At 43.4% G+C, this 14920-nt stretch overlaps 1 protein-coding gene across 12 annotated transcripts in view; it reads right to left on the bottom strand.

Annotated features, from left to right (window-relative positions):
• Window positions 1-14920, bottom strand: part of LOC119970168 (multiple PDZ domain protein) — a 416554-nt gene that overhangs the window by 90476 nt on the left and 311158 nt on the right. For all 12 annotated transcript variants that reach the window (XM_038804325.1, XM_038804326.1, XM_038804336.1 and 9 more), the window contains one exon: window positions 6262-6439. In XM_038804325.1, the coding sequence (XP_038660253.1) occupies window positions 6262-6439 (178 nt within the window). The remainder of the gene's footprint in view (window positions 1-6261; window positions 6440-14920) is intronic.

The following is a 14920-nucleotide window of genomic DNA, read 5'->3' on the forward strand; positions in this document are numbered from 1 at the left end:
TTTTCCCTCCATACCAGGCAACATCCTGGTAAATCTCCTCTGCACCCGTTCCAAAGCTTCCACGTCCTTCCTATAATGAGGCGACCAGAACTGTACGCAATACTCCAAATGCGGCCGTACTAGAGTTTTGTACACCTGCAACATGACCTCATGGCTCCGGAACTCAATCCCTCTACCAATAAAGGCCATCACACATAGGCCTTCTTCACAACCCTATCAACCTGGGTGGCAACTTTCAGGGATCTATGTACATGGACATCGAGATCCCTCTGCTCATCCACACTACCAAGAATTTTACCATTAGCCAAATATTCCTCATTCCTGTTATTCTTTCCAAAGTGAATCACCTTACACTTCTCCACATTAAACTCCATTTGCCACCTCTCAGCCCAGCTCTGCAGCTTATCTATGTCCCTCTGTTACCTGCAACATCCTTCCGCACTGTCTACAACTCCACCGACTTTTTTTTTATAAATTTAGATTACCCAATTATTTTTTCCAATTAAGGGGCAATTTAGCGTGGCCAATCCACCTACTCTGCACATTTTTGGGTTGTGGGGGCGAACCCCACGCAGACACGGGGAGAATGTGCAAACTCCACACGGACAGTGACCCAGAGCCGGGATCGAACCTGGGACCTCAGCGCCGTGAGGCGGTTGTGAACTCCACCGACTTTAGTGTTGTCTGCAAATTTACTCACCCATCCTTCTGCGCCCTCCTCTAGGTCATTTATAAAAATGACAAACAGCAACGGCCCCAGAACAGATCCTTGTGGTACGCCACTTGTAACTGAACTCCATTTTGAACATTTCCCATCAACCACCACTCTCTGTCTTCTTTCAACTAGCCAATTTCTGATCCACATCTCTAAATCACCCTCAATCCCCAGCCTCCGTATTTTCTGCAATAGCCGACCTTGGGGAACCTTATCAAACGCTTTACTGAAATCCATATACACCACATCAACTGCTCTACCCTCGTCCACCTGTTCAGTCACCTTCTCAAAGAACTCGATAAGGTTTGTGAGGCATGACCTACCCTTCACAAAACCATGCTGACTATTCCTAATCATATTATTCCTATCTAGATGATTATAAATCGTATCTTTTATAATCCTCTCCAAGACTTTACCCACCACAGACGTTAGGCTCACCGGTCTATAGTTACCGGGGTTATCTCTACTCCCCTTCTTGAACAAAGGGACCACATTTGCTATCCTCCAGTCCTCTGGCACTATTCCTGTAGCCAATGATGACCTAAAAATCAAAGCCAAAGGCTCAGCAATCTCTTCCCTGGCTTCCCAGAGAATCCTAGGATAAATCCCATCAGGCCCCGGGGACTTATCTATTTTCACCTTGTCCAGAATTGCCAACACTTCTTCCCTACGCACCTCAATGCCATCTATTCTAATAGCCTGGATCTCAGCATTCTCCTCCACAATATTATCTTTTTCCTGAGTGAATACTGACGAAAAGTATTCATTTAGTATCTCGCTTATCTCCTCAGCCTCCACACACAACTTCCCACCACTGTCCTTGACTGGCCCTACTCTTACCCTAGTCATTCTTTTATTCCTGACATACCTATAGAAAGCTTTTGGGTTTTCCTTGATCCTACCTGCCAAAGACTTCTCATGTCCCCTCCTTGCTCGTCTTAGCCCTCTCTTTAGATCCTTCCTCGCTTCCCTGTAACTATCAAGTGCCCCAACTGAAACTTCACGCCTCATCTTCACACAGGCCTCCTTTTTCCTCTTAACAAGAGATTCCACTTCTTTGGTAAACCACGGTTCCCTCGCTCTACCCTTTCCTCCCTGTCTGACTGGTACGTACTGATCAAGAGCACGCAATAGCTGTTCCTTGAACAAGCTCCACATATCCAGTGTGCCCAACCCTTGCAGCCTACTTCTCCAACCTACACATCCTAAGTCATGTCCAATGGCATCATAATTGCCCTTCCCCCAGCTATAACTCTTGCCCTGCGGGGTATACTTATCCCTTTCCATCACTAATGTAAAGGTCACCGAATTGTGGTCACTGTCTCCAAAGTGTTCACCTACCTCCAGATCTAAAACCTGGCCTGGTTCATTACCCAAAAGAAGGTGGAAGAGCGTATGCCCGGGGTGCATGGAGTCCTTAATTATGCTGGCTGCCTTTCTGAGGCAGCGGCAATTGTAGACAGAGTCGATGGATGGGCGGCTGGTTTGCGCGATGGATTGGGCTACATTGACGACCTTTTGTAATTTCCTTTATTGGCCAGAAGTCATGTTCACTGCCCAATTAGTGGTGGTGGACATGGAAAAGAGGTGGACTCAAGCTAAAAGCTGGGGCTACCATCTTACCACAAAATGGAACAAAACTTGGGCATAAGGCTATGGGCAGGTCTCATCAGTTCCACTGATAACAAAGGCTTCCTAGAAAGAGCAGTCGCTCTGTCTGGCAGCTTTTGTATTTGGACTGGATCATTTTCAACCTCTGATGCCTGAACAGCATGCCTGCACTGGATGTACTTTTCCACCACAGAAGCAGCCGGCACCACTCAGACATTAAAATGTAGGGGCTCCTCAATGAAGACTACTGTTGAATTCTCTGGATAGACGTGATGGCCACCCCGGGGAGTGCGGAGGCCTTTATAGCCCGGGTGGTCAGGGACATGGCTGGACAGTACACTGGCACTGCCGCTCGCACACCGACAGTGGCAACTGGGGGGGGGGGGGAGGGGAGAGAGAGAGAGAGAGAGAGAGAGAGAGAGAGAGAGAGAGAGAGAGAGAGAGAGAGAGAGAGAGAGAAGAGAAATACTGTAGAGTTATTCTGAGATCGGGACACCGTGTGAGGATCTGGCCATACCGGGGCAAATCACCCCGGCTCCAAAGATTATTCAAAGCGTGAGTGGATTGCGACCTGATCCACCCAGCGGGAATCGCAATTTATTTCTGCTGGAGACTACACTTCGAAATCTTCTGGGAGAACCCCACCCGTTATCTCTGAGTTTTTCCACCTCCAAATTTAGGCTGATTGGCCTGCAGTTGATGTGTTTATTGCTCTCTCCTTTTTTTGAGTACGGGTTTACATTTTGTATCACTCTTATATCTAAATAGGGTTGGAAGTTATGACCAGAACCTCCACAATTTTAACCCTCAACTTTGCTCCGCAACCTGAGCTCAATATTTGAAGCACGTCATCCTTATTTCTATCGTATTTAATTTCTTTACTACCTTGTCCTTCCATGAAACATTGGCAGGATCTCTTAGTGAAGTCAGGTGTACATTACTTATTCATTACCTCAGCCACCACACAAAGATATTTTTTGGGGTTCTGAATTGGCCCCATCCTTTCTCTGACTATCCTTTTACTATTTTTCTCTTTTGAAAATGAAATGAAAATCGCTTATTGTCACAAGTAGGCTTCAATGAAGTTACTGTGAAAAGCCCCTAGTCACCACATTCTGGCGCCTATTCGGGGAGGCTGGTATGGGAATTGAACCGTGCTGCTGGCCTGCCTTGGTCTGCTTTCAAAGCCAGCTATTTAGCCCTGTGCTAAACCAGCCCCTGGTTTTGCAAATACTGGTGAGAATGACTTGTTATGTATCCCCCTATCCCCACCAATTTATCTCCATCCTGAATAATTTATTGTCTTTACCTCCATAAATTGCAACTCAACTTGTGACAATTTTATTTTTTGTGGATTATTTTATGATTATTAAATTATTTTGAAATTGTCATACCCCTACTTTGCTTTCCTTATTCATCTGTAAACCTGTTTCCTCACTGTGACATATACTCTAATTTTTTTCATACTTGCGTGCTCGCCTTAAATTTTAGTTTATTACTAACTTATCTATGTTCAACACTCAGGACTGGATGTAGAGAAATTTCATCCAACTAAATATCGGGAAGATAAAAGCCATTGGGCAGGATTCTCCGTTAGCCAACACACAAATCAGAAAATTTGATTTGGCGGAGAATAGCTTCCGACTCCAAAATTGCGGCAGGCGCCGATTTAACGGCAAATCACGATTCTCCGTCACCTTGAAAACAGCGTCAATGCGTTTCACTCCGCACGTACAGTAGGCACCGTTCGCATATCATGAGCAGGCCAGACCCAGTACTCTTCAAGGCCTCCGCGATTCTCCGCCTCCGATGGGCTGAGTTCCTGACGGCGTGGTTCACTTGTGCTTTTAAAAATCGTGAAACCGGCGTGGCGGTTGCTGAGGGAGGGAAAAGGGGTACAGAAAGTGTCCAACATGGCCATAGTATTCTGACAGTTGTGCCGCTGGCTGAGGGCTTCTGCCAGGGTTGGGGGGAGTAGTGGGAGAGGAATTCAGATCGCAATGTCTCGCGAGATCTAATCCGATCTCACGAGGTGTGGCGAGCTGGGTAATCTTCGAAGAGGTATCTCCCGGCATCTACCAGCCGCATGGCGCCTCCTTTCAGAAGCAACGCAGCCGGTAGAATGCGCTCTCTATTCCTTTATATCATTTTCCACCTATTTACAACTGGTTGATAATTAGATGAACTCTTCCACATCACTGATTCCTCTGCATACTATCCTTTTTTGTCACATCTTTGTTAATTTGTATATTAACCTCACCTGCTTTTACCTTCTCTACTTGACTTTTTGTTATTGTTTTTATTCTCTCTACTAATTATGATTCCTGGTTAAGTACCATAGTGGTATTGTCACTGGATTAGTAACCTAGGGGACCAGAGTTCAAATCCTGCTATTGCAGGTGGTGAAATTTGAATTCAATAAAAATCTGGAATTAAAAATGTAATGATGACCATGAAGCCATTGTTGAACGTCATAAAAGCCTATCTGCTTCGCCAATGTTCTTAAGGGAAGGAAATTTATCATCCTTAGCTGGTCTGCCCGATTTGTGACTCCAGATCAGATCCATGAGCAATTAAGGGTTGATTCTTAAAATGCCAGTCAGTTTGAGCGCAATTAGAAATCGCTGGCCTTGCCTGCGATGCCCACATCCCATGAAAAAATAAAGGGCTTTTCTATATTCTTCATGACTGGACCTGGACAAAGCACTGCATATTTACTTGACAATAAAAGCGAGTTAATCTGATTTCACCTAACATCTTCATAAATTATTCCAATTTCTCCCACTTTAACTGCAAGCTGAGACCACTAAACAGCAGAGAGCAAGGATCAAATTTGGTGCCTTTCTGAATTTTTTGTATGTTACAGTTGTTCTGCCAAGTAATTCGAGTTGGAAGAAGGGTTGCTAGTAAATATTTGTATTTATATTTGTATAAAATGGAGTTAGAGCTATTCCAGTATTCATTCAGCTAGCATCAGTTGCTAAATTTATGGAGGAGGGAGAGAATAAGAATAGAAGCAGGGCTATCACTTCAGACTGTTAAGCAGCAATTCCTGGGCAAGTATTAACCAGACAGTCTGACTCTGGCGCTATGAAGCCACAATGCAACCACTGTGGAACCGTGCTGCCCATAATAAACCAATTTTGTTTGGTAGACTGCAGAGAGCATGGATAGATGTAAGAATTGAGGGTAAATGGATTAGACAACCCAGTAGCCGAATAGAAGTTCTGCTTCAGACCTCTTGCAATTCTCTATGTTGTGAACTATAAATTCTATTCTCTTCAGTCAAGTATTACAGAATAGTGCGAAGAAATGGTAAATAGCAGTATATATGGATAATTCTACTGTTATTAACTTATCTACTCATTGACAGAGGAAAGCACTTACAATGCAAAGCACTCCTTCCAAACTTTTTAACAATATTTAAATCTGTTTGGTAAAGAAAATCTTCTAATTCTCAATGCAGCCTCATGGGGCAACAGAATCGGAGGCTATAGAGCTGACTAGCTCTTACCGACAAAAAAAGTCATGCTGAATCAGTGAGGAAATGTTTCTTTCTTCATTCTGGATACGAATGCAGAGCTAGTCACTTTGAAATTCAGTAGTGGCTGTTTACACAGGAGCATTCACTAAAAATTGCTGATCTCTCATTAGTATTCAGAATGCTGACTGACGCTCACTAATTCAGTCCTCTAACTCTCACTGACACAGGGGTTCTTTGTCAGTTTTTAGATTCTGGAGCATTAGGCTTCCACACTATTGCACAGAAGTTAAAAATGAAGATGTTTCCAAGTGGACAAGAATTAAACAACATTAATCTTTTGAATGAGTTGGTTGGAGTATCGATATTGGAAGAATTCACATTGATAATACTGCCTCTAATTTAATGTGATGTGCCATACAGTAATGTTTCAATTATTTCAGATATTACGTACTCCAGCTGTAACCAAATTCGTCCTCTTCCTCCAATCCATCTTCTGATTTAATGCCCATGGTCCCCAGTGATGTCACAACATTGCACATTTCCTCTTTTTCGACAGATTCAGGTGGTAATAGCTGTTGATCTGGGAGTGCTGACATAATTTCAGTTTCCATATCTGGCAGGCTGGCAGTCTATATAAGCACATACAGCACAGCAAGGCACAAAGCAAACAAGAAATTAAGAACAATTATAATTATATTGTATTTCTAAATAAAGATACTAACATTTATGTTGAAAAGCATACTTTTTTAGTCAAATATCTAAATAAAAGAAAACATTACACAATACTCAAACAAGGCATATTAGTTTGAGCATATAAAAATTATGGAAAAGAAACAGCAAACATAAATGGAAGACCAATTTTCACTGATGGAATGGAATATTAAAGGTGCAATTGTACAGGAATTTGATTTATACATGAGATGGACTTGTAAAAATTTGCCTTCTGCTACCAAAACTATACACTTAGTGTATCCTTATGTGGCCCTCAATTGTTAAATTTAACTTCAGTTCCTCTCCACCAACTGCTGTTAGGTCAACCTTGCTTAGAAGTCTTGAGTATAAACAGGCACATAAATGATTCAGCTATGTAAGGAATGAATGGATTACAAAACTAACATTGTGAATAATGGGTGACGAAGGGCTACATTTTACGGCCCTTCCCATCAGCGGGATCTTCCGGTTATCCGCCGGTGTGGCCGGCAAGCAACGCAACTGCCTATTGAGTTCAACGGGGCCTGAGGATCCTGCCAGTGGCTACTGGCAAACCGCCTCTGCTGCCGGAAAACAGGCAGAAAATCCCAGATGATGCTTTTGGGGTCAGTGATGAGGGACACCCATTTCCAGGGCTCACTGTTCAGCAACAAGGACAGGGATCCAAGGAGATCTAGGTCTTCCCAACAGACAGAGTTGGGCATGTACCAGCATTAAAGGAAGATCCAACAGCATCAAGGAAAAGAGGTGGAAAGGCATTACCCTCCTTTCTCATGTGTACTTTTGCTGGAAGGACTCCGACATCAGCAGTCTTAATGTCTTGCGCATAGCCTGTCAGTGATTGGATAGAGGCGGGCAGTGTGTTTTCACCCAAGTCCCTCCTCTTCTTTTCAGGGATATTTGCTCAGAGGTTGCTTTTGAACAGTGCAAAAATGCTGCCCTAAGCAACCTCTACAAACCTTCAGGCGTACAATGACAATTTACTTTTCTGCTCCCTTTCATGTAGTAGGCATTGCCAGGGGTGCTGCTCGGGCATAGAACAGGTTCAGACCATCGAATCTGGATGCACTGAAATCTAGACAACACTGCACAATTTGGGTGTGTTGCACCTGGGCAGCTGGGGGTCCCAGTTCTTATTTTTGTAGAACCTGGTATTAATAAAGCAATACATAGATAAATTCTGTATTTACAATGTCTGGTTTTGCAGCATTGTGATTATAAATCACAAATCTTCTCGCCAGAGAGAGGTTAATAAAAATATTTTCTGCCACAATGGTCTCCCATAATATTCAAGAACCCCAACTATGGAAACAACCTACTCATGCTCTTTTACCAACAGCTATCTGAAACCAAGACATAAAAGAGGAGGCTGGAAAAGCTCTCTCTTTGATTTTTACACTTTGCGGGCCTGCAATGGGCATCCACTCAGATCACTTTATTTGACACAGCTGAAACTTTGAGTTTGATTTGTAAAGAATTTTAGCTTGACAAGAATAATGTTAACTCTGATGGACCAATAACACGTATAGAGGTGATGGGGTGATTGGGTGATATAAAGAAGTTATTCCCACCACTCATATCTCCAAATAGCACTATTTATTAAAATTATTATTTTATTGAAATACAAAGTTGTCAGCTATTAGATTCAGCAAGCACATATGAGCTAAAGGTGGTGCGTTTTTTAAAAGAAAAACGTTTGATAAAACAAAATTGTAGCAAAAGGCAGCACAGTCATACAATGAACAAGGTTAGATTACTTCAATGACAACAACTGATCATTGCAATCAATTACCGTTGCAACACTGACAGGAAAGATCTCTGTGCAGCAACACCACTACATTACAGCATACTGTGTCACCAACTTCATGATGATCCAATGCAATGAAACAGATAGGCAAGTGATCATCACTGGTGATGTGGAAAGAGTGAGAAAAACTAAAGCAGCATTTATCAGTACTATGTTTACTTAAATTAATGTGTGTTGCTAGAATGATAGTTAACAAATAGCATTCAATATAAAAGTATCTCAATTGTCAAAAGCAAACTTTACAGGATGGAAATGGTCATGGAATCTCATGAAACATAAGAGATTACAGAAGGACTCACACAATATTCAACAGTGGCCTGAACTATGGCAGATGAAATTCAACTGTAACAGCAAAGGTACAGACACTGGGGAAAAAAAAGATTGGGGACACGTATGCTTAATCCAGCTACGGCAGGAGGTTGAAAGAGGTCTGAGAATTATAACAAAATTGAACCCACATCCAGTCACTGGAGAGCAATAATGAAAGTAACACAAAATCAAATTAAGATGGAAGGTATCATACTAAAGCTGTTAGACATCTAATCAGGCTGCAAATTGAATAGGCCCGTAACTTCCTGGTTCCTCAGCGTGGCATTTAGGGGGTACCCCAATGGTGCACTGGGGGTTCCCCAATGGTGCACTGGGGGGTTCCCATGAGGAAGTTCCCACAAGGGTTGACAGCAGAAATTATCCAGAAGCAGCAACTTTCTCTGGACAAATGTACTGGGCTGGGAAGCATCTGACAGAACAAAGAACAATACAGCACAGGAACAGACCCTTCAGCCCTCCACGCCTGCATCGGTCATGATACCACCCTTAAAATAAGTGACTTAAACAACTAACTTCGGATGGTTCTGCCAGTTTTACCCTGATATTATTTGACTCTTTGAAAGAGTTAGACGGGAAAACAAAATCACTTCCAACTCCACAATAACTATTTAAACACCCAGACCCAGCCTCACTCCTTTCCAGTCCGGCCCACTCCCCTCCCAGTCCAACCCACACCCCCCTCCCCTTACAGTTCGACCCTCGCCTCTTCCTAGTCCACGTCGTGCCACCCCCACCCCCCCAGAGTAGTTTCATGCCCAACACCCCTGGACTTTCTTCCCTGTGCCCTAGTTACTCCACGCTGATGCTAACAGGAGCACACTTCACTGCTCCGGAACATCAGCAAGGATAAATCTGTAGAAAGTGGCAATCCACTGGAGATTGCCAATTTGCAATCGAGGACTGCTTGCAAGTTAAATCACGCCTGAAGGATCAGGGGGAACAGGATCAAAGTAATAAAAGTTCAACTGACCCTTTATCATTGAGGATCAACAACAGGTATTTATTTCAACCTGTTCATGATCCAAACAATTATCTTTTCTCATCAAAATTAGCACTTGTAATTCTGAAGTATCCACTCTCCCCTTGAAACAGTAATATTATTTCAACATAGTACAATCCCTCGATATAAATGAATAGGCTGTAACCTTAATGCAAAAACCATGCTTGCAGGAAGAATGAGTCATTACGGCTAACAAAGCATTAAATTCCCAACCTGCATTCTCAGCTGGGAGGACATAACAGTGGAATTATTCCTACAATCTCTAAGAATTTGGTATCATGCTCAAACTAAAATGGTCAGGTATTGTCCTTCATAGGCGACACGGTAGCACAATGGTTAGTACTGTTGCTTCACAGCACCAGGGATCCGGGTTCGATACCCAACTTTGGTCACTGTCTGTGCGGAGCCTGCATGTTCACCCGTGTCTGCGTGGGTTTCCTCCCGGTGCTCCAGTTTCCTCTCACAAGTCCCGAAATACATGCTTGTTAGGTAAATTCGACATTCTGAATTCTCCCTCGGTGTACCTAAACAGGCGCCACAGTGTGGCGACTAGGGGATTTTCACAGTAACTTCATTGCAGTGTAAGCCTACCCGTGACACTAATAAAGATATTCTTATATATTCTAATGCTGCTACAGATATATGTCGGATTTCAGAAGAACACCACGTGCTGGATTCTACGTTTTTGAGACTATGTCCCCATGCCGTTGTGAAAATTGTGCTCTTTTACGCCAGGAAAACTGGTGTCAAAAGGCCACAGATTCACCGTCTTGTAGGGGGCTAGCAGGCTGCTGTCGTAGAGTTCACAGCTCCAGCCGCCAATATGGCTCCCGCACATCCGGGTCAGAGGCCGCGCATGAGCACGACAACAGCCTCCAGCAGCCGCGCCGTGCTCCATGGTGGACTCAGCCCCGCTGCTCGCCCCTGGACCGCCCACACACATACACACCCCCCCCCCCCCCCCCCCCCCCCCCCCGTCCCAAATGAAGCCCCTGCTGCTCCTACATCGGCCCACCCTCCGACCAATGTGGTGGTCACGGACTGAGTCTGCAGCCGCCACACGAGGCTCCCGAACAGCAGGACATTGTGAGAACCAAGCCATCGGAAATTTGGCCGGTCGGGGACGGAGAATAGCGGGGCAGGCTTGAGGCAATGGCCTGAGGCGGTGGATACTCCCCAAGTACGCCGATTTTTGGGGGCGGAGAATAGAGAAACCGGCAAAAGTCCCGATTTCGTGCACGAAAACGGGTTCTCACCCCGTCACCGAACGCGATTTCGACATCGGGGTGCGGAGAACCCAGCCCCACATCTTTGAATGGTGGCAGCAGTAATACGAAGGCCAAGTTAATCTTGGAGTTCTGCCATGGTCAGAGAAAGAAGTGAATGAGGAGGAAAGACAGGGATTTATGGGAAAGTTACTGTATATTAAACAATGAGTAGGACTATAACTACAGTAGATAACATGACAAACATTTTCCATACATTTCTACAAAAAAGACAGGGTTAGGGTTAGATTGGAAAAAGAGTGAAGGGTGATTTGAGGAAAAACTTGTTTTTATGGAATGAGTGATTGCGATCTGGAATGCCCTGCTTGAAAGGTTGGTACAGGCAGACTCAAAACAGGCAGAACTGCTTTTAAAGGGATTTGGATAAGTGCCTGAAGCAAATAAAGAAAACAATATTTGTTAAATACGCTCTAGTATTGTTTGGCTAATAAGCCCAAAATAAACTGCATTAAGGGCAAATAAATGGAATAAGTTTGAACGTTTCCTGTTGGATCATGAAGAACTAAAAAAGGTAGGGAAATGCTTAGGTTTTCAGACCAAACAAATTGAGTAATTGCCCAAACATTGAGACATGTTGGCCTGAATAAAATTGTGGAAACAAGATTCCCTGAGACAGAGGAATAAACTACAGATATACTCCTCGGACTACTCTATCAGGAAGGTAAGTGACATAAGGTTGAGATTTCGTACTCTACATTTCAGGACAAGAACAGACAACGCGACAATCTTCAAGATATAAAAAAAATTCAAAAGGATCTGACAAAATCATGCCAAATAATCACATAGCATTAACACAAGTGATAGCTATCCAGTTATTTTCCTAAATTGCATGTGATTGGTCAGTGAACGGGTTCCCGACAGCCTTCCGTGCTAGACCTCAAGATGTGAAATCAGTGCGTCCACCTGAGTAAAATCATTTCTTATTTGCATAGAATCAAGGGACAGGAGTCTAAAATAAACTCTTCCTTCCTGATTATTTATCTGTCTTATTACATTGCCTTCTGCACTGTAAATTCTATGATATCTACATGATGCTGGATATCGTCATACATTTCCTGATCTCCCAAACTCGTCGGGGGCAAACGAGAACTGAGGAAGGTGGATGCCAAGGCAGGCAGGTTAGAAACCCACTTCAGCTCCCTGGAACATTGGCCTAGCTCAGGAGAAGTGTGTCCTCACTCCATGAGCCACATAACACTCTATAAACCATACCCTTGCCATACCTCTCACCCTCTTAACTGCTCTGTATGACCCATATCACGGTTGAGGCGTGAAGAAAAAATATATACATATATATTCATCGGCTTCAACTTTTATTTTGTACGGTTAAAAATAGAAAATTGTTGAACTAACAACATGGCTCCAACTGGTCACCCGATGCCTTACAGCAGTTTCAAAGTAACAACAGCCAAGGGGACAGCGAGCTTGTTCCATCTAACTTCAAACAAAGGAAAACCTTTTCAGGTCTGAATCTCTGATAATGGTGCTCATGGCTGAAGCATTAGCAGTCTTAACACAATGGTTTTGACAAAGATTGTGTCAGTTAATTAACCTGACATCAGTGGCTCCAAAGGCAAAAGGAATCCTGACTCCAATTAAACCGAAAGATTGCAGTCATCCTTTGGTCCAAATTGAGGAGGTTGTGAATGTGAATGTCTGACGTGAACTGCCCAAATATACAAAGTCATTCAATAAACATAATCCTGTTAAATGGTCATACAGCTGTAATGATGGACAAAGCCATACAAAAACAACTTTAAAAATAATCATGTTAAGTGGTCATAAAACTGTCAAGAAAAATAAGCTCAGTCCCATTGACAGTGGTGGATCCATTAGTGGGGTATGGCACTCAACCAAGCATTCATAATTGGAATTCCATTTCACAGCTGTGTAAACTAAACTCTGGAGCCAAATACGTTAACATATTTGAAGTCATTGAAAGGGCTCAGCCATCTGTTCCAAGATTAAAAGCAGAATTTTCTGGATGGTTATTCGCGGACAATGAATATACCCTGACACTGATGCGGGATCTTGCAACAGAGGAATCTAGGTGCTATATATTAGGAGGACAACTATTGAGCAAGCTAGTGGACTTCTAAAGATATGGTTCCAATGCCCTAGTATCCTTCCTCACGTGTCTCTTCATTTTATTTGATTTGATTTATTGTCACATGTACTGAAGTAAAATGAAAAGTATCTTTCCGCGGCCAATGGAACGGACACAGTATGTACAGAGTAGACAAAAAAGAATAATTGACAGCGTACATTGACAATTGGTACATCGACAAACAGTGATTGGTTACAATGCGGAACAAGGGGCCAAAGAAAGCAAATACATGAGCAAGAGCAGCATAGGATGTCGTGAACAACGTTCTTACAGGGAACAGATCAGTCCGAGGAAGAGTCGTTGAGGAGTCTAGTAGCTGTGGGGAAGAAGCTGTTCCTATGTCTGGATGTTTACAGGTGCAACAGGTGATTAAGAAGGCAAATGGAATTTTGTCCTTCATTGCTAGAGGGATGGAGTTTAAGACTAGGGAGGTTATGTTGCAATTGTATAAGGTGTTAGTGAGGCCACACCTGGAGTATTGTGTTCAGTTTTGGTCTCCTTACTTGAGAAAGGACATACTGGCACTGGAGGGTGTGCAGAGGAGATTCACTAGGTTAATCCCAGAGCTGAAGGGGTTGGATTATGAGGAGAGGTTGAGTAGACTGGGACTGTACTCGTTGGAATTTAGAAGGATGAGGGGGGGATCTTATAAAAACATTTAAAATTATGAAGGGAATAGATAGATTAGATGCGGGCAGGTTGTTTCCACTGGCGGGTGAAAGCAGAACTAGGGGACATGGCCTCAAAATAAGGGGAAGTAGATTTAGAACTGAGTTTAGAAGGAACTTCTTCACCCAAAGGGTTGTGAATCTATGGAATTCCTTGCCCAGTGAAGCAGTTGAGGCTCCTTCATTAAATGTTTTTAAGGTAAAGATAGATAGTTTTTTGAAGAATAAAGGGTTATGGTGTTCGGGCAGGAAAGTGGAGCTGAGTCCACAAAAGATCAGCCATGATCTCATTGAATGGCGGAGCAGGCTCGAGGGGCCAGGTGGCCTACTCCTGCTCCTAGTTCTTAGGTTCTTATGTTTATGTTCTTATGCGGGTCTTCAGACTTCTGTATCTTCTGCCTAATGGAAGGGTCTGGAAGAAGGCAAAGTCTGGTGGGAGGGGTGGCTGATAATGCTGTCTGCCTTCCTGAGGCAGTATAGACAGAATCAATGTGCAGATGGCAAGCTTGTGTGATGCGTTGGGCCGAGCAGTTTCCATACCAAGCTGTGATACAGCCCGATAGGATGCTCTCTATGGCACATCTGTAGAAGTTTGAGAGAGTCGATGCAGACATTCTGCCAGTTTTCCCTGCTATTCTGATCATTGCGGTTCTCTGCTATGATCTCTATAATACAATTTTCCATAGAGGTGTGGACCTTGTGAAATAGCATATTTTCTCAGAGGAGGAAGAGGTAGTGCAGGAGGGTGCCCTTTAGCAAGACCTTCCGCAGTGCCAGTTCAGAAGCCAAGGCATTGCACAGAATGGCAGGGAAAACTGGCATCTCTTGTCCAGGAACATTTCACCTGAGGGGACCTCATCCTGGAAAGCACCTTCATCTAATACTCATCTTAATCTAAATAAGAGAGCACATAATGCAGAAGTCACTGCTCCAGCAATGAATGAAGCAATGTCACCATCGATTACTCATTTAGCCCAGCCTAAACCTTTGCTCCGCTCCCCGAAATCTTCCTTCTTATACATCGATTTCACCAAATACTGGAAACAGAGGTCTTTGTTCAAGCAATATATCCATTATATTGAGTTCTCTGCACTATTCTCAAAGACAACCCGTTACCGAAGTGAACCTCAATGTGAAATTACCAACACTGCAGCCTTCGTTCAAGATTCCTTCTACAGGTGCTTCTACTTTAGCTGGGAAT

The sequence above is a fragment of the Scyliorhinus canicula genome, chromosome 8 (genome assembly GCF_902713615.1).
Source record: "Scyliorhinus canicula chromosome 8, sScyCan1.1, whole genome shotgun sequence".
NCBI lineage: Eukaryota > Metazoa > Chordata > Chondrichthyes > Carcharhiniformes > Scyliorhinidae > Scyliorhinus > Scyliorhinus canicula.